General features: G+C 41.9%; 1 protein-coding gene across 1 annotated transcript in view; it reads right to left on the reverse strand.

Moving 5' to 3' along the window:
- Nucleotides 1-26,858, reverse strand: part of ABTB2 (ankyrin repeat and BTB domain containing 2) — a 136,095-nt gene that overhangs the window by 25,932 nt on the left and 83,305 nt on the right. The window contains exons 2-3 of the mRNA XM_030038799.2: nucleotides 25,416-25,562; nucleotides 22,503-22,713 (exon numbers count right to left, since the gene is read on the reverse strand). Coding sequence (XP_029894659.1) covers nucleotides 22,503-22,713; nucleotides 25,416-25,562 — 358 coding nt within the window. The remainder of the gene's footprint in view (nucleotides 1-22,502; nucleotides 22,714-25,415; nucleotides 25,563-26,858) is intronic.

Raw genomic sequence — 26,858 nt, forward strand, 5'->3', positions numbered from 1 at the left:
CCAACACAGTGAGGTTTTACTTGATACAAAGGGTTGCAAGGCAATGAAGGAATATAAATAAGGTAATAACAAGAGCAACAACAGCCACGGACTAGCTTATGAAGAGGTCCCCTTTACTCCTGCTATAAGAATGAACACAGTACTGAGATTACACAATAATATATGGGTACCGTAATACTCTCATACACAACATATCTCATCCATCCTCTCAAGATCGAGCCAGACTGATCTATTATTTGCTTGGTTTTTCCCCAAGGATACCTGCCACCCTGGTGGAAGGCTCAGAAGTGCCAGCTGTAATTGAAAACACCTTTCCCATTTCCAGTAACAAATTTATTAACGCTGAAAAAAAAGCCCTTTTCATTTAAGCGTTCAAAGGAAAATAACCGAGGGGAGAAGGTACCAATTCCTTTACAAAGTTCAGAGAAAAAAAGATACATACCAGAAAATATTAAATTATTTTGGCATTAATGAAAGGAGCTGAACCCATGAAAGGCATTTTCAAAGCTGTGCATGTATATGTGTGCGCACATATGCAAGCACGGTAAGAGTAAGCAGCGCCAATCCCGTTAGAAACCATTTATCAATAATGGGATTTGCAAGCAGAACTCCCTTTGTATGACTTTGAACATCCTTCAGGGTGGAATAACTCCACTCTGTAAAATATGTGCCATCTGTTTCCATTTTGCCGGTTGCAAAGTGCACTCTAAAACACTGCCATTATTTCTTTACAAACGTGCACAATTTTTCCCTCTGCTCCTTCTCTTCTTCTGAGTAACAAAGCAGCATCTACAAAATCAGAGGTCCTTTTAAGCATCTGATCAATCCTGGGTTGCCAACGCAAGGGTGTTTTTAACAGGACACCTACTTACTGCTTTTACCGGTTTACTTCTATGCCAAACAATCAAAACATCAGGGCTGCTACATTCACCACTTTGAAAATTACCCAGTAGCTCATCAGTTGAAAGACTTTCTGGAAGCCCAGCTTGAATTCCCCAACCTGTGTAGGCTTTCTAACTTGTCCCAGACACATGGGATGGGATGAATCCCTCCAGCACAGCTTTAGAGTTGACTGACTTCCCTAAGGGAAGAGCAGCAATCCACCACAACAGGCATTTGGGAGAGGCATTTACACCTTTTAAAATTCAGACACTTAAGGGAGGAGCCTAAATTAACTCTCTAGACTTTCTAGGGACTCAGCAGAGCCTCTAGTATAGAGTTCAAAGCTCCCGAGGCGTGGTGAGGCCAGAGAGGTAGGCTACAAGCACCAGAATTAAATACTCAAAGCTAGATGGGGTGAACATGTCAGCAGCAATGGAAAAACTAATCTTGCAATGGAAAAACGAATCTTAAAAGCAATTATATCTACCACCTTTTGTGGTAGATAAGCTATTCAGGCCACATTACAGCTTCCCTGACACTTTCATGGTGGGAACACTGCTGGAAAGAGAACCACATTGATCCAGCACAGTCCTGACGATCTTCTCAGGTAAGGAGCCAAACCTTGGTAACTGTTACACACTGCGCTAGGCAGCAAGAGACTGTGGTCAGCCAACAGAAAATACCATTGAGTCTGCACCAGAACTAACACCTATCATGAAGAAATTTCCATTCTGTAAAAAAAATTCACATGTGCCAGGGTTATAAATGGCTTCCATGCACAAGCAGACCTTGAACGTGGAAAACCTGGTTTTGGATGAATAGAAAGGAGAAAGATTTTTTTGTTGTTTGTTTATTTTTTTTTAGTCGCAACAGATTTTTCCAAAGGCTTTAAAACTCACAGCTCAACAGACTGCCTAGTAGTTACCCTGTGCCCGAAGGAGAGCAGACTTTGGATTGCAAAAAGAAATGTCAGGAAGGATGTTTTCCTCGTACTGCTATCCTAATTCATCTCAACCCCACTACTCGCACTGCTGTGGAAGTTGGATAAATCATTATTCTATCAGGAGTGACTACAATGACTTTAATTTCTGTTTTGCTCTAGAAGCTTTACTTCTCTTGAAAATGTCTAGCTTGAGGACAGGCTGTCTATTCTCCCCCCCGACACACACACTCTTCTTTTATCCAACTATTTCCTTTCTTCATACTGTCCGCGTGGGCATGCTTGTGGGAACAGCTCTGTATTATTTTGTTCACTGACGCTACATCAGATAAGCTGTATTATCACATGATCTGAGCAGAAAGAAAGAGATGCAGTTCAACTGAATGAAACTCCAACACTGGCATTGCATCGCACTAAAAATAAATGCAATTACTCTTTTTCTAGAAAATAAACACAATTATAATCCCCGTGGCCCTTAACCTGGGCATCTATCTGCCTCTAGGGAAACACTGATCATTTCACAGTCTGAAAAACACTGGAGGAAGGGAAGGGGAGAAACCTTCATGGAAAATTAACTGGGAGATGCTGCAAGCTAAAGAATTGATTTCTGTCTGTGCCATGTTCTGTACTGTGCATTTTCCTCCGGACTTTCTGACATTTAGAAGCATTTGGCAGCTCATTAAATTCCACACATGAAGTGATCCAGCTCTGGGAATCTGTCACACTCGCAGCAGTAGTTCACTAGGGACACATACTCTCTGTTTTCTGTGAAGAAGAATGCCACCATGGCTTTGTTGAGTTTCTTGCCATGAAGTTGTCTTTGAGCAATGCCACATGTAAACTGGGAAAGTACGCAGCAGTGGAAAGTAAAATGGACACCGCTCATCTATTACACACCTTGTAAAGAACTGCAGCGATGTCTGATATGGTCATGTGCTGTCAATATTTTATCCATAGGTTCTCTGAAATTTTCTCCATTTAGAATTGGACAGCCGCTTACTTCCCAAGGGGGTTGGGGTTGGAGCTGGGTGAGACATGCTCTGAGAAAGAATGGACTCTATTGTGGGCTTTTTCCCCTCATTTGAACTGAAACACGTTGTTTTATTTAGACATAACCGAGAAGTCTGATGGCAGCGGCACTTGGCAGAGAATTTATAGCAAGTTGTAAGTTTTTCCTGGAAAATGTACTATGCTCATCTGATTAGAATGGCCTAGGACATGACTGGCATGCGGAGATCATGTGCTGCAGTCCTTGAGGAGATGCTGTGGGATCACAGACTTTCAGTGTTAACTCAGGCATCACAAAGAAACTGGCCCTGGGGCCAAGAGATTTTTGGCAGAGGGAAGTTAATTGTATGCAAAAGAGGAAAGACCTCCACAGGAGTTAGAAAATCATGTCATCCTTCCTCTGCTTTGAATGCTAGGACAACGCACTTGGAGCTTGACTTTCAGAGGTGAGGAATACCTGCTATCTCAGAGGAAAACAGTAGGTGTTCCCAGAAGAAACAGCCATGCTATCCATGCCCAGGAGGTCCCCATGAAGGTCCAGCGACAAGATCACTGAAGAAAGGAGGAGGAAGGCAAGGAGACATTTTGCCTGCAGCCACCTCTCTTCTCCTCCTCTGCTATTTTTCATCGCCTCCTGTTTTGCTCCAGCAAAACAAAGAGGGAGCCAACAGTGACAGCAACATCAAGAAAGAAACACCGTGTTCTCCTAAACAAGAATCTCCTTCTTCTAAAGCAGGAAAGAAAACACTGTCCCAACGGCAGCAGGTGAGAACAGCAAAATTTGTCTCCCTCTTGGCAGTCTGAGCTGGTCCTGAGACACACACGCAACAGATAGTCTCTCACCCAGCCTGTCCCATAGTCTTCTAAATGGTTTGACTGGACAGCTTTCTCTCCCCTTCATCTGTAACAATTGCTCTATAAGCCCCTGCTAACATTTTAAACACGTGCAAACTTTAGCATCACAAAGCACATGTAAATATCAGAATACTTCTGGTCCAAGTGGGGTACCCCACAATAACTCCCCTGTATTTGGTTTACTGAAAATATACAGAGGCTACATGCAGAGAAGAATCCCAGATCTTTAGAGATCATTGTGGTTTTTTGCAAGGGACTGAAAAAAAGGAAGGGCTTTCAGTGCAGTGCAGTGAGCTAATATTTGAGTTTAATGCTGGAATGAAACTCCATGGTTCAGTCCCATTTTACCCTAAAATGACAGAGCTCAAAGTCACTAACACAAAGCGAATTAAGAACAGCTATAAAAAGCTATAGCTCAGTCTCACCTGTTCTCTTTTGTATTTTTTTTTAAAGGAATAAGCTTAAAAGTCATATTGCACATGTGCACACAGAGAAGGGAGTAATGTGACTAGCAGGGATACTGGGAGTGACTGCCAGATTGCCCAGTAAGCCAAGCAGGCTTTTTCATAGCTTTTCAAGGCTCCTAGTTAGGGGTCCTGGGAGAGCCCCATACAATGAGCAGAACTATTTAAGGGAAAAACAGGCAGGAGTAAGACTAATCTGCAACAAAATGGTGAATCATGTAGGAGGGTAGCTAGAAGAGGCGTTGTTTGAACTTTACACCAAGATGGAAAAACCCCAAGGATGGTAACAGAGTCAAAAAGAGAACAGAGTGAAGTCTCATTAATTGGAGAAGGGAAGAGACTCTGAGGCAAGACAGAGTATCCAAAACCTAAACCATGTCATGTTGATGTGGAAAACAGTGGCATATTTACAGTTTGGATTCTCGAACACTAAACCCCTCTTCAAGCTGCAGGAAAAAAAATACAAAACTCTGAGTATGTAATTATACGTGAATAAAATAACAACAGAAATGATGATTTAGAAAAAAAACACAAAATCTTTGCTCCAAAACACAACCAGCTTAAGTCAGGAGCCACTCCTTTCAGATTTAAAATATTTTACTGAATTTGCAAAAACCCCCCACATTTACAGAGAAAAGATAGGAATTACCATGCTGGATCTGATTCAAGGATCATCTCAACAAATGCCACGTCTTTCAAAGCAGACAGTCCCAGATCTTCACAGAAAAGGAAGAAGAAATTTAATCACAGCCAACTGGCCCAAAAAGAAAGTTTTCTTCTGAATTCCCTTGAAACAATAACTGGCTCACATCTTAGAAGATAAGAGGTCTCAAATTTTAGTGGATCATTATCAAGTTACTAAGGTCTTGGCTTGGATATGCCACAACACTAACTTCCACAGTTTAGCGAGTTATTCTTCAGTCAGACACTAATGGAATGAAAAACATCTGGATAATATTATATTTATTGGGATCCTTTCTCCACTGAATCTGCCTTCACAGTTTCCTCTGCTTATAGAATATAAAATGGTACAAGAATAGGTTAAATCTAGAACTGGCAGCTCTGATCTTTCTTCGCAATCCTAGTAACCACAGACAGAAATACCCCCTTTTCCACCCTTGTCTGCAAACCACACTTAGAAATAAGGTGCAGCATCAGAGAAATAAGGTGCAGCATCAGACAGGTTTTACTTCATGTTAACTGCAAATCAAAGTAAAAACTAAATTGAAGCTCACTAAAAAAAACCCATGAAGTAATCATTAGGAACTCACTATGAATCTTAAAAAAGACCATCAAGTCTGTGGTTTATTTATTATAATCACATTTCACAAACTTTGTTTTAACAAGAGGGAAAAGATTCCATTTTCAGCCTGAAAACAAGTCCTTGTGCTGCTTTGGAATGTGCCATGTGTCTTGTTATAAAAACATATTTGTAACATCTGTATGCTGTGGCAGAAGGAACTCTTGGTTTCTAGACAGAGAGAAAATAATTAAAACCAGCTGAAATTGTATATAGCTGATGATAAGAGTCAGATAGATATACACGATAGTTTTAACTACAACAATATGGTCATAGTTATGCGGTCAGGGATGTGACTGACTTCCATCTGCCTCCCCCAGACACACACAGAGCTGTTTGATCCCCGACGGGCACGGCGAGTAGCCACCTCAACAGAGGAAACGCGGAGGAAGGGAAACCACCGATCGTGCTCCTCTTGCTCCTCCCGACTCCTCGACATCCAAGAATTCTCCATAAGCTGAAAACTACTGCAGACAATCTGGGAGATGAACTATTCTTGCACGACTCTGGACCTAGCTGCAGTCTTGACCTCAGTTAATACACAGCTGTATGTTTAAATCACTTGCAAGAAGATCAGATGCAACTCTGAGGACTGACTTGCTGAATCTCATATTAGACACAGAAAACAGCACTTGCCAGTCACCTATGCGTGTCAGCTGGTACCACCAGGCTTGCAGAGGTCAGTTCTACAGATCTCCTCCATAGGACCTGGGTCTTAAACCCCATCTCTGACCGGCCAAGAGCATCCTCGCGTTGTCGCTGAGACACAGCCTCTTCCCACCACAGAACGGGGGCTCTGCCCAGGTCATTTGCACCAAATCTGTTAAGCCTTTCCCAACTTACAAAAAAGGTGACTACCCTGGCTTGCAAGCTTTCCATTTTGCAAGCCCAAAAGGCTTTCCGGACACGATCTAGCTGTGGCCCAGCCCCTTTGCAGCAGTTGCTTTAAAGGAAACAGTGCTTGTGATGTTGGGCAGGTGGGGTGGGAATATACCTCGCTGCGGCCCCTCGGGCCTGCCCTGACCCACAGAAAGGATGCTTCGCATCTGCACGCCCTTCAGAAATTGCTGTCTGTCGTTTGTGCTTTTACAATTTAAGTTTCTAAAAGCCCAAACATGCTTGCGCTGGGTTACACAGCAGGTCACAAACTGCCTCAAACTTCAAAATCAACTCACATGGAAAATCTTTAAAAGTCCCTTTGTGTCCTTGTTTTAAATACAACTACTTTTTTTTTTTTTTTTTTTTTTTTTTTTTGCGGGAGGACCAGAAATGGCTGGCACGTCCTGGTCTCCTCTGAACCAGTCTGACATTTGGAGACCCGATACCCATGACCCACCCCAAAGAGACTGACCGAGGGAACCTTGCCCTGTGCAACAATTCCTCCTGCAGAGCTAAACACTGGTACATTTTGGAGCAGGACACGAATACAAACTACATGCATTAAAGAAATGAGCCTGTAACAGCATGCTATGTGATAGGCAGCGATAAACACGGGCAGAGCGCCAGAATGGGTTGTCTGCTATTCTTGGATTAGCCTTGATCCTGTGGGCAGAAAAACCAAGAGGTAAATCCTATGGTTCATTCCAACAGCTATGCTGGCAAAGTGAAAAAAAAAAAAACCATTGCTATCTGCAAGCAGATTTATCTGGGGTCAGTGCGGTTCTTCACTACCCAGTGCTGAGACTCCTCCCTTGTCGTTTTTTTGCCCATTATATTTAATTCCCAAAAGCAGTAGTAGGATTGAGATAACAGGCCTCTTAGTTATGACTTCAATCTGATTTGCCAACATGCGTATGTTAAAAACATATGCTGATTCTCAAGCCAAAACCAATCTGCCAGATTGAATCATAGAACTAATTTTCAGGGCCCGGTTGTAAAATCCTGAAGGCAGAGCGTTGCCATGCGTATGAAAATTGCCTGAAGCTCCGGAGTTACAACTGTGTGAACAAAGAGCCAGAAAGATAAATATTTTTGTGTAGTTCTGGAATACTGAAAACTGTTTAATTAATTATAACTGCAAAAGTTTGTTCAGCTAAACAAAGACATTCCTCACCAAAGCAAAGGTTTTTCCACAATAAATAGGGAAACGTTTCCCATTTACCTTATGGCACAAGCCAAAACTTAGTATTTCAAAAGAGAAATTTTCAAACACAAAATAATGGTATCTAGAGGCTAAACATTTCAAGGTTAAAAGATGATTCTTTCATTTTCAGGACTAAGAAGTTGATGAAACTTCTATTTTTCTACTTGCTTGACTGGTGTTACACTTCTGTGGCACATCACGCTACTGTGAGCATGGCCTTCTTGTAACGTCAATCTCGCCTGATGCTGACGTCAGTGTTTTCTTAATTAAAATCTTAATGAAAAAGTAATCTTTTGGATTTTCACACTCCTGGAATCTGAGAAATTCCAGAAACTAATTTAGCATGAAGGCATGAGGAACACACCAATACATGCGGATGAAAAGAACTGATTTTGGAGCTCTCTTAGGTACAATAATGCAATGCGTGCACTAAAATCAGGTACCCACTCCACCCAATAGTGTAATTACACAGTCCAGGTTCTGGCTGCTGTATTACAATCACAGGTGGTCTCACAAAACAGCCAAAATTTAAGAGTCCATTTTCTGGAATAAAAGGCAATCAAGCCCACAGGGTGTAGCATTTGTGAATGAATAGGCAGTAGTCTTCTCTCTAAGTCAGTACCAGGTAAGACACACAAGATCTGTCATCAATGAAAGATTATAAGGAGGAGTAATATCACTGCTGGATGAAATAGATGCCAGTGTAGCATTTTTTAAATTATTATTTTGCAAGAGAACATCACTTTGTCCTAATGGCAAGCTGCTCAATGAACATATTTCACCTATACCTTCAAGGAGCTTCTGTTTTGTTCCTTAGTTCTTGTCTTAAAATATTGAAGAGTTGCTGTGCAGAAATGAAGAGAGAGTTCTGTTTCATGCAAAGATGTTTGGTACCAGAGGTGAATGAATGTGTTTGTTTTTTACTGGAAAGCATAATGAGTTACATGTTTGCATTTTGCCTTAGATAATTAAATAAATAGTGCCATGTAAATGTATAGATGTGAGAAATATAAGCAACAGAAGTGTCCTGAATTTAAGGAAAACCACCATTGTGATGAAATCAGTCCTTTTGTGCCAGACTTGAAATCCCCTTACTCTTCCATTTGTGTTTAATACTGTGAAATCTCCCAATTTCAAACTCTTTTTATACTTCTGTCACTGTGTTTTTTATGGTCATATCAATGGATATCAATGAACCTAAGTAGCACTACAAATGGCAGACATAACGGCTTAACAACGGGATTGTGATAGGTGGACTTCATTGGTCAAGCTCAAATTCTTTCAGTTTCCAAAGATCCTAAATTTAGAGTATGCATGCATTAAATTTCAACATTTGGAGCTGTAGCGCTTCTCAGCAGATGCCACAAATTCCAGCTATTAAGTCTGCTTTCAACACGGTTAATTAGATCTGCTGCTGAACAGTCTCTTGCTTTGACTGTTACAGTGTATGAACTTTCAGTGAATTTCAAATAATAATGTTATGGTTCAATACCTCAATATATAACTGCAGGATTCTTTTTGGCAGATAACAGTTTGGTCTAACCAAGAACAACGCAGGCAGGACACATGTAATGTTAAGCTAAGAAGGTTTTGCCACCTTGGCTATTTGTAGCCTCATGACATCTCTACTGAACTATAAAAACTGTGTTGCTTTCTCTTAGGAAAAGGTCTATAGATCTAAGGCCAGAGTTGTAGAGTTCCTATTATAATGAATTTATGTGCTGCAGACAATAGCCATAGCTGACAAAACATCATGAACTTTGGCAAGTCTGGTCTTAAAGTCTTTCAAACACTGTCAGCTCATAAAGCTAACTCACTTCAGTGCTCTCCCAGTTTCTCCAGAAGGACAACGTTACCCACATATGCACTGCAGAATCAAGCAGGCAACTTCAACCATTCCTCAAAACACATGTAGTTCAACACCAGAAGTAGGGGGAATCTTCACAAACGACAATCTTGCAAACGAGAGACGTAAAGGCACTTACCTTCAAATCCTGACACCATCGTGCACACAGTTGCCAAGACCACTAGCACAAATAGGAGGCCAGCAGCACGCACAGCGGCATAACCGATACTTTCCTACAAAGCAACTTATAAAACTTTGGTAGTATGACATCTCATGTACTCTGAACTACAGAGTTGCAGATTTTATGCCAAGTTTGCAAATAACTGAGTAAGACACTACCAATGTTTGTTTATACCCATGACATCTGCAGTACAGGCTAGGAGGCAGATTAAAAAACCCAACTGTCATACAACTCTCCATATCAAGGTTATCTTTTACTCCATCTCTCTCTCTCTAAAAAGGCACACTTAAATAGTCTTATATTAATAGATTAGATAAACAATCTAATGGGGGGTAAGAGGGTGCAGTTTTCTTATACACAGCTAAAACCTGTTCTTGCAACAGGTCCAACCTGCTTCATTTTGACCATCGCAGAGGGTGCAGCACTGTGGTTACTACAGGAACACGGAGGAATTTCAAGCTCCAGCTACCCACTCAGCTAATGACTAGCATGACAAAGTAATAATTTTTGTTTCTAATACCAAATAACAAGGATATTTTTTTCTTTTCAGCCCCGTTAAAATCCTGCTGCCAGAAAGCAGATCTAAAACCACAGAAGCGTCGATGAATATGTTAAAAATGATGAAGTTAAACATGCATCAATTCTAATGCCAAGTGCAATGTGTAGAATTATTCTTTTTCAGCTTGTTGAGAAAAATATTATCATTGAAAGTCTTCATCTGCTCTACACTTCATTACCTGTTGCTTGAATAAACCTTTCTATCAACACTCAGTGCCGTGCCATCCAAACACAAAGAGTAATCAATAAAATGTATACGAAACATGGGAAACAGGTATCCTTCTTCCCAGAGTTTTTACCTCAAAGAAAATTGAAGAAATAAAATTATTTGAGAAATCAACTAGTTTTCATTTGCCTTTCTTTACAACAGGTACCTCTGAGCCCTGACTATGTGAATAAAGCTGTTCATAGCCAAAACTTGAACACATCACTACACTGGGGCAAATACCCTTCCTACAGGTACAGTCAGATTAAGTTAGTTTGGCCACTTAACCTTAAGCATATTGGATGTCTCAACACAGAGTTTAGCAGACTAAAGACGTTCCAAAGTGAGTTAATTAAACTATTGTAACTTCTTGTATAAGGAAGAATGGGATGCCCAGGTGGAAAGTCACTTAAGGAACTTATGTTTCTGTGATGTTCTAATGCAACTCTTTAGGGAGATCCTTCCTGAAGGATTTGGCAGCCACAACAGGGAACTGAGCACTGACTACCTGGCACCGTGCAGCGCTGCACAGAGGTAACTCTTAATCACACAGTCTGGATGCTGGAAGCAATATAATTACAACAAGATACATTCTGAGCAGGTTATATTAGTCCTGTTACAATTTCATGCTAATGTGCTCGCTCTCTGAACTAGCTTAACTATCCTCTAGTACTGCATCATGGACAACTCATCCTTTCCTACTGAAAAATCCTAGCACTTCTAAAGGTCTCAGAAGGACCCCATGTTTCCCTGGAAGGATCTTTTGCATTTCTGAAGGAAGCCAAAGAGGTGAGGAATAGCTAAGTGAATTCCTTACTGTAGCAGAGGGTTTTCCAGCAAGCCTAGGAATAAAAACTTACAGCTTCTGTCTCCCCCGCTCTATTCTCTAGCCATTATGATATACTTTCTCATCCATGGAGGAAGGAACTCCAGGTACAAACTCTTCAGTGGAACTCAAGTTCCCCGTAACTGAAACTACCCCTTTCAGCAGCATCGCTCCAGATTTAGACTGATAAGCAGTACGAGCAAAACACAGCTCCGTCTCTTTCCTCTCTAAGCAAACACGTTACACCAGCGTGCATTGTAGCAACACAAGGTTGTTTAGCCCCAGAAAAATCCACGAAGCTGAATCAGCTCAGACATGCAACTCATTTGAATAGGATTTGTCTTGCAGAGCAGACATGCTTTTTAAAACAGTCAGTTCAGCATTTACTGTAAAAACATGTGATGAAAACAGTACAGTTTCGCTCTGTAAGCGACCACCAGGTCATGGCAGTACATGCACTCGTAGGTATAGGACGAGAACTGCCAGGGTCTCCTTTAAAAAGGAAACAAAGCAGAGACATACCAATCTAGAATTACCCCAGGGAAAGCTTAGTTTCTAATCTCTCCACGAGGTCAAAGAGAAAGAATGATTGTTGCTATTATCATAAATTATACCCAGAAACATTTACTCTTCAGAAGAGCTTAGCTCTCTGTTACAAAGATGTCAGGAACAATAAGAGCAAAACCCCCAACAACCTGCCAGCTCTGGCTGCTGCACAGCAAAAGCTCAGAATTGCATCTTTATTTAGCGTGGCCTTTGTTAAAAGCACCAGCTAACTCCTTTGTCAGGGAACAGGCAAGTTCTGCAAGTGAAGGTCTGTAGTGTAGTCCAATAGGAAATAACATTAGCTTCAACTGGAAACAGCAATTACTGAAAAAGAAGAAACTTGTTGGCTTGTGACCATCATTGTTCTTTGCAATATGTTCAGAACCTTTCATCCACAGAGTTACTGCTTTTTACTTATATTAGTTACAAGAGCACTACATTGCTATCACAACACCGTCTTTAAGGATCTATGCCTAGGGAAAATTGGAGAGAGGCTGATATTAAATGACAGCAAACCAGCTAGAGTCAAGTAGAGAAATTTAGACTCTCGGTCAGTCCTCTCCTATTTCAATGGGCAGTCACTGTCCAAAAGGTGGAAGAAAAAGCCAGGAGACCTTGTCTTATTCATTTCCATGTTTCTATAATGCCTTTTTAATAACACACGCTGTAACAGTTTTGTTTTAAGTTGCCCTGGATTATCTTTCCTTCACTTCTGGTGCTAGCTTGCTGCTTAGTCTTCTCATCATGAAACAGCAAACAATAAACAATACACAACACAGGGTGCCTACAGGCACTGAAGATTTCTGTTTGTACCAGCCCAGAGAATCCAGGCAGCTAAGTTGCCAGGCTCTCATTTTCTTGCACCTTCTTTTTTATCTGAACAGATGGAAACTGAAGAGCAGAAGCCAAGAACTTAACACGGACATCTTTACAGTAGTTACAGTAATTACTGTAGCTGTAGTAATTGCAGGGTGGTAGCGCGCGCACACACACACACACATACATGCACAGTGGCTGTCATCTCTTCATTGCTAAACAAGACAGCCAAAGATCATCTATGGAGTTTTCAAACATTTTTACAAATAGAGGACATTTGCCAGAAATGGCTTAGGTCAAAGACAGTCTTTCTGGGGATTTCCAGCAAGCACTGAGGTCTACTGTAAAATGCCTATGAAAGCAGAAAATAGTGTTTTTCAAACAAATGTTTTGTAAGTGACAGGACAAAGACTGTCAAATGCCTTATTACTTCCCTAGGTAGGTGGTAAGGATCAACTACTGCCCGCTGTTTACCCGAAGAGCCAGTTCTAGGAAACAACGTATTGATACCTATCCACGATCGGGAATTTACCAGGCTGATGCACGTAAAACAACTTTAAGGGACAAATGCTATAATTAGAACCACAGAACAGCTGAGGTTGAAAGGCACTCCTAGGGATTGCTTAGACCAAACCCCCTTGCTCAAAACCAGGGTCAGCTAGAGCAGGTTGCCCAGGACCACGGGAAATTGGTAATCTTTCAGGTGACCTGTCCCCCCTGTATCTGTGACCCCTCAGACTTCTCAGACCATCCTTAACTATTGTCCGTGGAAAGAGTGCATAAGCAGCAGCAAGGTTTCAAGACAGCTAAGAGCCTGACTTTTTGGCACGTGGCTTCACATACGGCCATTAATTAGCATCAGATTTTTGTTTCGGTGTGTATGCTCTTTTTCACCTGTAATGCTTTCCCTGTGTGCCAAGGCTGGCATAGGAGGGCAGTCTCTTTACTCTCCGTGCAGTCTGCTCTGGGCTGTTTGATTTCATATACAGTGAAGCTCTTCTTTGCAGAGAATTTAAATAATCTGTGTTTGTACCACACCCCTGCTCCAATACAGAAAGATCAGAAGATACAGGCTACTTTGGAAACACTCCAATAACACTACAAATTGCTTACAGCCGGTAATATGGAAGAAAGGCTAGTCTGTCCCAGGTGTGAGATACACAGAGCTAAAAAAAATTGAGGAGTGTTTGTTTATACAAACAACATAAAAGACAGAGGTGGGGGAAAAACCCCTCTAATTCAGAGTAGACTGCATTGCCAGTTTCAGCAGTAACACTTGGATGAATTCGATCCTCAGGGTTTGCAATTAATTCCCTGCCAAGGTCATCCCTCACATTCCGATTTTGCAATCTTTGAACTATAAAGAAGTGAACAATTAAAAAAATTACAACTTAAAAATACCTCAATAGATGATGCCAGGCAAAGGCAGGAATATTACCAGGACCCCAAACATAACTACTGTCTGTCACCTATTGACTTGAACCTGACTTAGTTTTAATTCACTTCACATATCCAATGCTATGGTTCTCAGAGCATGCATGGACACACTCACAGAGTAATAAACAAACATAAACATTTCATCCTGGATCTCTCTTCAGTGTTTCAGTTAGGATACCAGGAGCACATATGTAGAAGGAGTCCCACCAGCACAGGCTCTGACCCTGTTAAAAAGTCAGTAGCTTCTAAGTGTTCCTGGTTTTTTTCTGGCTAGATGTTTACGGCTGTAATATCTACTGAGATGTCACCATAAAGAGCAGGAAGGTGAAAGTTGCTCGCTGCAAGTGCGATAAAGCTACTGACTCCTCCTGTTAAATGATACATGTTGTCGATTCTCAAAACTGTGGAAGATATTAAATATATTGCAACTATTCAGTATGGGCTCAACAAATACATAATCCTGCCTAAGGTCAGGAACAGCACTGCCAATGAACAGTTAATTTTAGTCAATAGATACATGTTGATTGTAGCTCACTTGCCTCTGAAATAGGGCCATTCACTCCATCTTCCTTGTGCATGAGTAACTCAAAATTGCAAGTCTGACATTAACTGGTCCAAGTCTGAAACCGGCAAAAATACATGGTAACAGCTTCTCTGCTTAGTGTTGGTAAAGGAAGCTGACCTTAACTGTTTATAGCCTTCTTAGTCTTCTAATAAATCTACCAAACTAATCTTTCATCAATAGCAAATAGCTTTTTTTTTTTCCCTCTTTAAAACAAAGAGGGGCACATTTTTATGTCCACTCTGAACAAGCAAAGCCATAATGGCACAGCTCAATGTAAGGCTTCCTTCTGCTTCCCTATATTTAATCAGTATATTTATACCAAAATAGCTCTGGGGAAAAAAAAAAAATACAAATCAGTGGGACTATTGCATGGGGGTAGGACTGGAATATGCTCACTGACATACCTTTCTGTAATCACCCCGTTGACTTCAGGAATACTGAGTGGATTTAAGTACTGTTAAACATGAATGTATGATTACAGCATTATTCTGTCTCAAGGCAAATTAATCAGGGTCTACTTTTATTATTCGTAAATACCTATTCTTGATTGGTGAGGCAGCTGTAGACAGAATAGAAAAATATTAAGATCTCTTAGACAAGAGATCCCAGAACTTGTTTTATTGCAGACCTTTTCAAAGACACAGCCCATTGAACTAAGTGTATCAAGTTCTGTTCCTGATGTGGCATGGTAACAATGGGACATGGCTGTAAAATAAAAGAATTCAGACATAAATATATTAAATTTGAAATAGGAAAGGCTAGGACACAGATAAATCTAAAAGACAGACAATGATGTAGCTATTGCACTTAATAAAATTCCATAAACCTGCAGTTAAAAAGAGTAGAGGGGGGAAAAAAGCCTCATGACAGATCAGCGAGAGTCTGGAAACATCCATCTGGAGAAAAGATTTGTCTTGAAAATCCTTAACCAGCTCTGAAAGCAGCGATACTTCTCAGTGGTGTGGAGGATGCAGCTCAAGCAAACACAGGACTCAGCAGCAGGCTCTGCAGGTTATTCCTGATTTTCCTTCCTTTTCTGCCAGTTGGATGCCCATGCAACACAGAGCAAGACTTTCTGGAGACCATTCACATTAACTGGGATGTTAGTATTCTCTTTAATATCAATTGATATCATTGTATAAATTTGATCCATGTGGCCAAATCACTCCTGTCTCAAGCAATTTCAGAATGAACATTTAGTTGCGCCAGGTGTTTTCTGAATACAGAGGAAGAAAGCAGCTAACTGTGAGGGAAAGAGCTGAAGGCTCTAATTACTTCTAACGATGCACCTAGAGATCATCAAGTAAAAAGGTACTACATAAGATCAAAGTAATGCTTTTTCAAAACGTGAAATTTAGAAAATGTGATGACCATTCATCAGATGGTCACTGGGGATTTAGAAATAGCCACAGCGCAGGGGCTCTTTATTTGCATCAACCACTGCAAGACTCTCGATGGGGAAACTGTGCCAGAAGCCTCTTGAAAGTAGCACTGTAGGAAAGCAGATGCACAAACAACTTGGAGATTATCTTTCTCTCAGTAGAATCATAGAATCGTTTAGATTGGAAAAGACCTTTAAGATCATCGAGTCCAACTGTCAACCCAACACCACCATGCCCACTAAACCATGTCCTGAAGTGCCTTGTCTACGAAGTCAATGGCATGTCTCTGATGTATCTGAGGACAGACTGAATTTTACAAAGTATGAAAGATAAAATAAGGTCATAAGGCCACTGGTCTACTCAGTCTGGTCTGAGCATGATTATTTGAATCTAAGAGCATAATAGGCTGAGATGCAAACTTGATCACCATTGAATCAAGGGGTGGTTGGACAGGATTTTGACGCTGTATCAGGAACTATTAATTTAGATCCATCTCTGGTTTCCATGCTAGCCAGAGTAAATTTGGATTATACGCCACAAGACAAAAAATATCAAGTGTTCTAGCCAATGACGATTTAAATCAATAGCTCAGATTTTGGAAGAATATAGCATTTGAGCAAATAGCACTCAAAAATAGCACGAAAGGGCTACAATCTTTTCTTCTGGCAGCATCAGATGCATTTTTCATCCTTTCCGAATAAATAATGTTTCAGAGCAGGCATTGCTGGAAATACTCCGCAGAGAGAAAACCCAAGTAGATAGCTCAGCTCCTTCCTCCTACTGCCCAGCTAATGTGGCACAGGAGAGTAGGCACTAGTCCACTTCTCCTGCTCGACCCTATTGAAAAATATGGTTTGCATGCTTATCCATGGGCCCTGGATCATGTGAGGTAACAGATGCAATGGGAGGAGTCCTGTTGGAAGCAGAAAAAATTTTAGGTCACTTTTGAACCCTGCAGATAAAAGCAGCCATCCAGCTGAAAGCAGAATGAGCAGCAGCCTTTCTGAAGGATTTCATGAGACAAGGGAGAAACTGCGTGAGCCCAGGTTTGTTTACAATCACATCACAAAACAGACTCCTCAAGAGAGGTAGCAAATCTGAAGCAAGCCTTCTAGACGCCTGCACATGGAAAACAGAATTAAGCTTTCTCTTTTCTTACGAGGTGGCCCCCTGTGTGATTGTAGTTGGCTTCTTACAGTGTCCACAGCTTTTCCAGCTGAAGAGCTGTGAATTTCCATCAAATTGGCAAGCCCCAAATTTTACTGTTGGCAGCTGACAAATCCTACATCAGCTCTGGAATGTCACTAGAGTTTTACTGGATTTTCACCGACCGAGTCAGATGGGTACAGTCTGTGTGCTTCTGCTGATGTAAATTGTTTTATACTCACTGACATTTGGAATAAAATAATGCACCAGCAAACTCAGACAACATGTAAAACTTGGCATGTCTGCAACATGGATAGCTCAGAAAGGTCTGACATGGCCGGATCCACAGGCCCTGATGGACAAGCCGAGAATTACTTTTAGAACATTCTACAGACCAACAGTATCAACGATAAGCAAACACCATTTATAGTTTTTTAAATAGGGTAGCTGGCAGAGGAAGAAGCTCAGCCTACCAAAGACACACAGATAATCAGCTACACAAGGAAGCAGGATCCAACTTTTTTGCCTATTCTTAGGTATTAGATCATGCTAACTTTCCTACAATAAATGCTGTACGCACATAATAACCAAAAAGAGATAGGGTGAGGGCAGTCAATGGTGTCTATTCCTAGCTTTAAGGCTGGACCAGTATCCTGGCCAAGTCAATTAACCTAGGGTAGACTAGTCCACCCAGCTGTAAAGTAAGACTATAATATTGACCTCAATTTGTGCTCTATGGGGAGCAGACAAATACTCCTTAAGATAAGTATCACTGAGAGAGCATTCTTGCCTTGACACACCATTAAAAATAAGGCAAAAGCTTTATATTCCACTTGGGAAAAAGTGAAGAAGGGAGAAAGAAACTTCGTTTACCTTTGGATGGCCCTTCTCAAGTCACAGTATCCCAAACAATCCCAGCAAACATGCTCTGCTGCTCTGGGACATGATCTCACACTGCAGAGTGCTCCCAAGCTCAGCCAGCCTGACATAAGTAATGGGAAAAAACCCAGAGCAGAAACAGAGCAGAGAGGGAGGGAATGCCACGCGTCCGCTCACTCTTCATGGTCCAAAAACACATTGTCTGACCTCCGACACAATATGATCTCTAAGAAACTCAAAAAAATCTTATTGCCCTGCAGAGACACTTTTTTTGCAGCAACACAGACAGATGTGCTCTCTGATGACACAGACAAGCTCTTAGCCTTCAGGCAGTCAGGTGTGAGAGTTTTACTGAGTAAAGCAGCTTGTTCTCACCTCAGGGTCTAATTCGTTTGCCAAAGTATTGCACAAGTGGCACTCTGTATTTGCAAAACACCTCCTCAGGTGGCCTATTTGACACCAAACAGCAGATGGTTTACTCTCTGTGCAACAAATAAACTCCTTTTGGGGTTCCAAGTGGCTCATGGCTTGGTCATATGGCAAGCAGCTGCATTCATTGTGGAAATATTTCAAATATTTTGCTTAAGATACCTGGGTGCTTTCTCTCTAATTTTGCCTCCTCTCCTTCTTCTGCTTCAATGCCTTCACCTGGAGGTAAGTATCAGAACCAGATAGAACCAACCCAAAAACTTCCCAGAGTTTCAATCTATTGGTATCCCAAATCATTCATATGCTGGAGGCCAAAACAGAAAGCTCCTCTATCTGCCAAGCTCTAGAGAGACTATGACGTCCACCCCATTCCTGCAGGACTCTACAGTTTACCCACCTCAGTTCTTTAGTTGCCAAGGTGTTTAGCATGGATAAGGCACATAGCTTATAGGAGTTTAAACTGGCTCTGTTCATTGGGGTGCCTTGCATACCTCACTGCAAGCGTATATGTTTTCATACCTCATACAGTTTGCTGCAGGATACATTCAGGAGCTCGGCTAGGTTTTTAAAAGCCCATTATGGCATATGACACCCTCCATTAGGCATGGTTTCAGAACTTGAATTCTATGCTTGCCTTCACGTTGAAGTAAAGACCTTCCAGACCCTACAGTGTTATGATTTTCACAGCACTTTGCATCACAGTGTGACACACAGAAAGCTCACAGACAAGAGAAAGCCAAGCAAGACAGAGAGTAGGTTGTCAGATCGCTAGAAGTACTGAACAACTGCAGTTCCTTCCACTGAATCAACGTGGGTCACAGATCTTCCCAAGATCAGGTTTTACCGAGTCAGCAGCTCTAACAGCCATCCCTCTCTGCTAAATTTCAGATTGGTATTCAATACTGATAGATTTATACAGGATCCTAGAAGCTGAAGCACAAGCAAATGCAGAATAGGTCAGCATTGTTGTCCTTGTTTGTGACAGAGATTTTTTTCAGTAGAAAACAAACTGGGATTGCAGTGCATATAACAAGTATATTCCAGAGAGAGAGAGAGTGCATAATGCACAAAATAGCAATGCAGAGTTTGCAGCTGATTTAGCACAGCTCAGGAAAGAATAAAAGAACTGGGCTGCACAGCTTTGCCAAGTCACATTAGGTGAATCAGTGCCCTCATCTATCATGCCACGAGACTAGCATCTCACACGCAGCCTCAATCGTCTCTCCTCTCAAGCTAGGGAAGAGTGGACTATCTCCTGTATAAAGTGCTGCTAGCAATATTTATTCCACTGGGTATGCTAAATAATATGCACAGAGATGAATACAGTAAGACACATACAAATACATCTTGGAACAAATGAAATGTAGGGTTGGATGTTCATTTCTGGTATACCAGGCAGTATTAATTGCATTTCCAGGTTTCACAAACTTTTCAAAAAAGCCAATTGTTTAACCTGATAGTCCTCAGGTTCTGGTTCCGCACCCCACCCCCACCGTCAGGTTTTGCTCCATTTTAATATATCCTCTTTAATTTCCTTTACAGCTAAGTACTGGTCAGAAAAAAATGGCAGAAATTTCCCTTACACCAGCTGTTATAGGATCTAGTGCGGATTTTAAAATAGAATAGAGTTGCAGCCTGCATTCCAAAAAAACGCCGGTGAACCATGTGAAGAGCATTGTTTGGGAGCAATTGGAGCGATAACTGCACTCCTGATTTAACTCATTTATTATCCTCAGTGTACAAAACAAGTAGCTGCAGTAACATCATTCATTATACTGAGAGTACTGAAAAGAACACAAACACAAAATAGAAAGCTTAATCTACATTTCTGATACAAGCTGTTTAGCAGCTTCAGCTGTACAGCTGTGGGAACTAGTGATACAACTTTACAGAATCTGGCCTCATGAAAACTCATTTTTTGCACAGTATGCAAACATGAAATGCAAAATAAACAACCTTGCACTAGGTAGGGCATTTGACTAAGATTAGTGAGCCCACAAAACAGAGCTACCAATGTGCTCTGAGTAGTGCAGCCATGCCTCTTCCTATTCCTATTTTATTCAACTTCACTTAATTCCTCTTGGTTCTTCACACGTGTACAGCAGTTCCCTCTCTCTGATGATTGAGTTCTGCTCACAGATTGTTCTTTTTGAAAGGATCTGGGGGGAGGGTCAGACAAACAGAAAGACAATCTTTTTTACTTTCTAAAATAGTTGAGCTCCCGCCAGGCTGAGACCTCAAAGAGGTTGGTCTAGTTCAAACTACAATAAAGTACAGAAAGATAGTTCAGCAACCAAGAGAATGAAAACAAGTGACCAGTAGATGTAGCTACGCAGACCAGCCACATGCAAAATATTATAGCAGAACAGGTAGCTTAAGAGTGACAACTTTATATTTTTCTCCTTATATGAAGTCTCCCTTAACCTAAAGTAACTTACCAAGACTGAAATTAGACCACTAGCCACTTCTGTCCAGTATGTTTTTCTACACCGTGGCCTGAAAATTCAGAGCCTTAAAAGGAGACAGTTCAATCTACTGTTATTCTCAGAGGTCTTCTTACTCCTGACCAGCTAGGCTCTGGCCATGAAGCCATCCGCCACAGCTCCAATGGTGGTGGATCGCAGCTACAAGAAGCCTTTAGGGCTGCTGAAATCAGCCGGCAGGCTTGGTGCAGGCCAGCGTACGTCTGCATGAGACGGGGTTGACTTGCAGCATCAGAAATGCACAGACTGAAGACAGTGCAGTCTGAGAGCAATTAGGAAGCATCTCAATTAAAAAAAACCAAAAAAAAACCCAAAAAACCCCAGGCTATCCAGCATGGAGCAGAGGAAAAAGCACTGTAATCCCCACATGTGCAGAAAAGGATAGGAAGAAGCAAGAGAGGGCTAACTTTTGTAGGTTTTTAGAATGAATTCAAATAATTATTTATTTGTATGTTACCATGATTTCATACCAACTTTAGAAGCTGGGGCTGAGTACAGGAAAGCCCAAGGTGGGAAGAAGAAACAGCGTTATTTACAAAGCTGCAGAGATGTTCTCCTTTCCCTGCTCGCCTGTCCAACAAGCACCTTGCTTTTTTATTTTGTGAATGTGGCCTCCCTCCCCAGGCTTCCACACCTCACTGGGCTATGAAACTTCCCAACCACAGGCTGCTTTTGGGAAGGGCCAGGATAGAGCCATCGGCCTGATGTCCAGCAGGCTAAAAGACATCCAAAGAGTAAGCTAGCATAAATACTGGGTGGAGTTAATCAGAAACCACAATCTCCCATTGAGGTAAGATTTCTGAAATAAATACACAATCGGATATGCACTGTGAACTAGGGAAACCTACCAAGTCCAGAGGCACCTGGGTCTCCCTGCAGGATGCAACTGCAAGGCAGCCATCGGTCTGCCTTTGAGCTGAGGAGCTGGAGAGCAGGAGCTGCCTGACCTGTCAAGGAACTCAACTTGTGGCCGGGGCTCCTCAGGCTCCTCGGCTCTCCGCTGCCACCAGCCTGCCAGGCAGACTGCCAAGGAGCTGGGCAGGAAGGAAACCAGGGAGCTTTCTAACAGAAAAAACATCCCGCTGGAAAATTTCTGACCACTCTAATAATGGGCCTGCTTTCAGAGTCGGTTACGGTGCTGGCAGAAGGTAGGGAGACCCACTGCATTTTCTGTTTAGTTATTGGCTTCCTATATAAATTTATTTCTATACCAGACATGCAGCACCAACTGAAGTAATCCTTAAGAAGGATGTTCATAAATCCCTTCAAACCTCTCCACAGCAAACTACATTGCTTTTCCCGAGAATGATGACAATTGTTAATTGGTGCTATTCAAAAGGTAACATTTTCTTTGGTAAGGTCTTTACTGCTTTAGGCAACCACACGTACTTTTGGCAGCATCTCTAGACAAGCCCTGCTGGCAGCATACAGTATGTGCCTCGCTCGGAAAGACTGCATGAAAAAACAGCTCACTTTCCAGTTCCAATTCCAAGGCTTCATAAACTTGGCAAAGCTGACAACATAATCTGGCCTGACTGCAGGAATAACTGATGCCTGATAGGTAGCATCCCACAAAGCTGCCTGAGCTGCCCGTGCACACGCGGTTACTCTACAAAAGGAGACCTCCTTAGCCTAACTCCCTGACTACTAACAGTTGACCGACCTACGTACCGTTCATTGTTCAGGGTCATTCTAGGAGGGTCAAGGTTGGGATTCTCCATGGACTCCATCTGAGGACAGCGTAGGAAGTAGTAGAGGGTGTGGAGAGCATCAGGGGACCAGGAGATGGGTTGCTGCTGCCGGGTTTGCCGAATGGGGCTCATTCCTGGGCGGATGGTGTTCAAGCACTGCATGTGGTGCATTGCTCGTGATACCAAATCACCTGCACAAAGAGAAAGAATGCAAAAGCATCTCTTTATTATTCATCCACAGTCCTCTTAAGTACACTTCTTGAGCTAAATAAAATCTCTCGCAGCTAAGAGAAATGTCTTGTGCGTGCACGTAATCTTCTTCCTCCACAAAGGCATAAGCTGTCCTCAAGCTGCCACTTTGCAGGTTGTTGTATGGGAAATTTAACTGCCTTTCAAATGACAAGTTTTAGTTAGAAAATACAGAATGAAAGTTCTCTCAGTCACCACACATTCAGAACAGCAGATTTACAGTGATTTTTCTATCCTGTTTTAATGCTGGTTTTCTCCTCTTTCCAACCACATATACCAGTTTCTTGCCTGCCTACAAAAACTAGCGGTATCTTTGTAAATTGTCCACTGCCCAACCTCAGAGCGTAGCTTTCACAAGGCAAAGCCAGTAACACCAGTACAAATACTTTACTCTCACTGCTGGCATCACCATTTTATGAGATCATTCCCATTTCTTTCAACTGGATTACGGTGTTCTACCCTCCCACCCAGGCACTTGTGACAAATTAATGATGTTATGTTCAATATAGAAATCCCTTCTTTTAAGGGTCTGCTTCTCTCATTCTCACTCTAGCTGCAGGTTTCTCCAGAATAACAAGACCTGACTCTCTTATTAAAAAGCCAATCTTTATCATGCTGACTATCACAAGCTTGCCAGAATTTGCCCCTGAGCCTTGTAAGAAGCTCAATCCAGGAGCTTTCTAGGCTGCTCAGTTCTCTTGGTCTTTGAACTCGAGCCAACCTGCCTCTGTGTCAGAGTACTAGTGGACTTGAGGAGGCCTGGAAGAAGGTGACCTGTATTACACAGTTTCTGCTCAGAAAGGATTTTAAGGCTGCAGATTTTTAAAAAGTTGACAGAGCAATGACCCCAAGACAGCAGCTATGCAGTCCCATAAAGCTGGTCTTTGTGTAATAAGCTTGCTTTGGGCACACCCTGTTTACTCTCCTTTTATTGCAGTGCATTACAAACTCTTAAGAGCTTTGCAATAAAGGCTTCAGACACTACATCTTTGAGTAGTGTGACTACCATACCAGTGAGCTGAATGATTGCTATAGATTACTATACATAGCTAGGATCTATTTTTTCCTTGGGAGAATCCTCTGTTGCTTTATGTTTTACAGTCCCCTAAAACTCTCACAGGAAACGTTACTCTATTGTGTCCTACAGATACAATACTGGGAAAGGATGGAACTGAAATAGTCGCCCCATCGCAAAGCTGGTTCCTGAGAAAGCGCCCTGAACTTAACTGTGCCACATATGAATTAGTCACACCTCCCTCTGAAATTCTTAGGAAGTTATTATTTGTTCATTTATATCTAACAGCAATACACCGAATTTGCCAAACAACCTCCACTGAACCCATGGAGTTCTAGTATTACACAAGTTAGGGAGAAACCCCCACAAAGCTACTGTATGTCTAAACATGACAACGTTATTAGTGGTTCAGATCAGTGGAGTATTAAAAATCTCAATTTGCAATGTAAATGTATGCCCCTCATTTGTCGCATAGTACATTCAGTTTAAGGACTCACTTCAGAATAGAAAACCTTCCGATATCTCCGCCTTTCCACTTCAGTAGCTCCCGACTCTCCAGGATCTAAACGTTTTATGAGAATATCATGAATCCTCTAGCACTGGTGCTAACACAGAAGTCTGCGCAGTTATAGCAGAAATGCATCTGGAATTCAAATTTTCAGCTCAGAATAACGTTCCTTCTCCTTTGCACACTCACACTCTTTATTTTTCTGGCAACGTGCAGCAACATTTAAAAAAAAAAAAAAAAAAAATGTAGGCAACTGTATCAGGAGGTCTATTCACTAGATGTAATGACCAAGTTGGCCAAAGCAGGGACAGAGGAAGAGAGAGAGGAAGCTGTATTCAACCTTAGGTCCATGCTACAAATGTTCTCTTGTGTTCCAGGATAAATAGAGGTGTGTTAAAGGAATTTGAAAACCTCAAATTAAGGCAGGTTGCAAAATAAATGGTGAAACCCACAAACTCCTTGCTGGCCCTGACATTCATTAGCATTCAGATGGTGGAGACTAAGAAAGCAATGCCAGCAGAAACGTTGCAAGGGAAAAGTAGACCGGGAAAACACAAATCATTTTTGTTTACTTTAAAGGGGCTTTGTGAGTAGTCTAGGAATGGAACATTTCATTTGGTTAGCATTAAAAAACAAGGTTTTAAACAAGTTTTTGTTACCAAAGTGCTCTCAGGTTTTTTTTCCTCCACTTTTTAAGTAACCAAAAAGCTTTTCCTTGAATATCCTGCACCCTTGACATTTCCACTGCACAAACACTAACAAAGAGAACCCTCTGCCATCTGAGGGAGGTGCCACTGCTGTGTTCCACAAATGTACAAGAAAACCTCCAGAGGCATCTAGGCAAAAGCATCCATCCTCTGTCAGCACTAACACCACTACCTACCAAAAGTCTAGAAAAGCCACATCTCATACATCTCCAAGGTGAATTAAATATAAAGCAGTCTAATGAAACAACCTGATTTTCATAAACAGCCCCATGAGACAATTAAATCTTACACAACGTTAGCCAAATACTACTCACACTGTCAACAATGGCAACGCTCCCACTGACCTCAATAGCAGAGGGACTGGCTCTCCTGCTTCACTGAAAGAAACCGCATTCGATTACATCTGAAACTTACTCAGTTCAGAGATGCTTCCAACGCAAGTTGCCAACAGAGACTGCTCTAAAGTTCGGAGTTCCAGCTGGGCATAAGCATCAGCCCGTCCATCGCTGCACACAGAGCCATCGTTGTATGGGCTGAAGTAGGCAGGCAGAGACAGCACACCTGGGGATGAGAGCAAAGAACAGTCCTGTTACAAGTGAAGTTACAGGAGCAGAAAAGCAAGTCTTGCTACCGATAGAAGCGATAGGGAACTTGAACACATTTGCACCTTTCTTGGGGGACTTGAGGTCTTTTGAATAGCTCAAATAAAATCGAACAGTGCTGTAAATACCATTGGAACGGTTGCAACAGTGAAACTAGGCTCTAGGGAATAAGGCTGGATGTTTCTACAGCCTTTAAAAACTAGAAACAAATTGCAGTTGAGATAAAACTACATGAAAAGCTTTAGTGAAGTCTCTAATATTGTTTATACAACAACTCGGCTGTGCACAGACAGCTTAGTTCTGAACAGCTGTATGCAGATTGCTAGATATAAAGGCTTGATTTTGAGAGGTGTGGAAGATAACCTCAAGCCCATCTAAGGTAAATGGTAGCTGCAATCTTTGCAACTCTGAAAACAAAACCATGGGCTATGCCAGTTCTTTGAACCTGCATGCAGTTTCAAATGCGCAGACGGTGGTTTCCACATGTGCGAACCTTTGGATACGCCAGACTACTCCCACAAGTTCTGAGGTTGACTAGATTTTCATCTCTATAAATGACCCCTCTACGAGAGAGATTAGAAAGATAATTACATTGCACACAACGGATTTACCACACACACACTCCTTCCATTTTATCTTCTTGCACGCGTGAGCATTAATGCACAGTAACTGAACAGAACAATGGATTTGCAAGCAGTTTTGCGTAGTTGTTATTGGGACCTCATCCTACTTTGTGCATATCCCTACAACTCATTTGCATTGATAGCAAATTAGAGACCATTTGGGTGAATTGGCTGGGAATGGCAGCAAAGACTGGGGATACTACAAAAAACTTCACCTACAGTTTCACATTAAGATGCAGGCGGTCTCTAAAAGGGGCAGTCATTCACCTCCCCCCAGTCCTCTTTTTCACCCGTTATCTTTGGTGAAGCATGGCAGATCTGCAACCACAATGGAAGTCAGGGTAACACAGAGATCCAAAAAAATATTGCCTCTGCTGCCTTCCTCCCAGAAATCCATCAGCTGAATAGTTTCTCTTCAAATTAGCGAGCTGAATTTTGTCATCCTTTGGCCACATGATTGCTCTGTGTGGCACAGAGGGAAGGGTGGGAATGTGACCTCTAGAGCTGATGTGAGGTGGGGAGCATGGATATGTGACGGAGGCTGGGGTGGGAGAGCGGACCTGCCTCCGCTGCTGGCACGCTGGGGTGGATCGGATGAAACACAGTGTGACACTGCATCCACACTCCGGGTG

The sequence above is a fragment of the Aquila chrysaetos genome, chromosome 16 (assembly GCF_900496995.4).
Source record: "Aquila chrysaetos chrysaetos chromosome 16, bAquChr1.4, whole genome shotgun sequence".
NCBI classification, from domain to species: Eukaryota; Metazoa; Chordata; class Aves; order Accipitriformes; family Accipitridae; genus Aquila; species Aquila chrysaetos.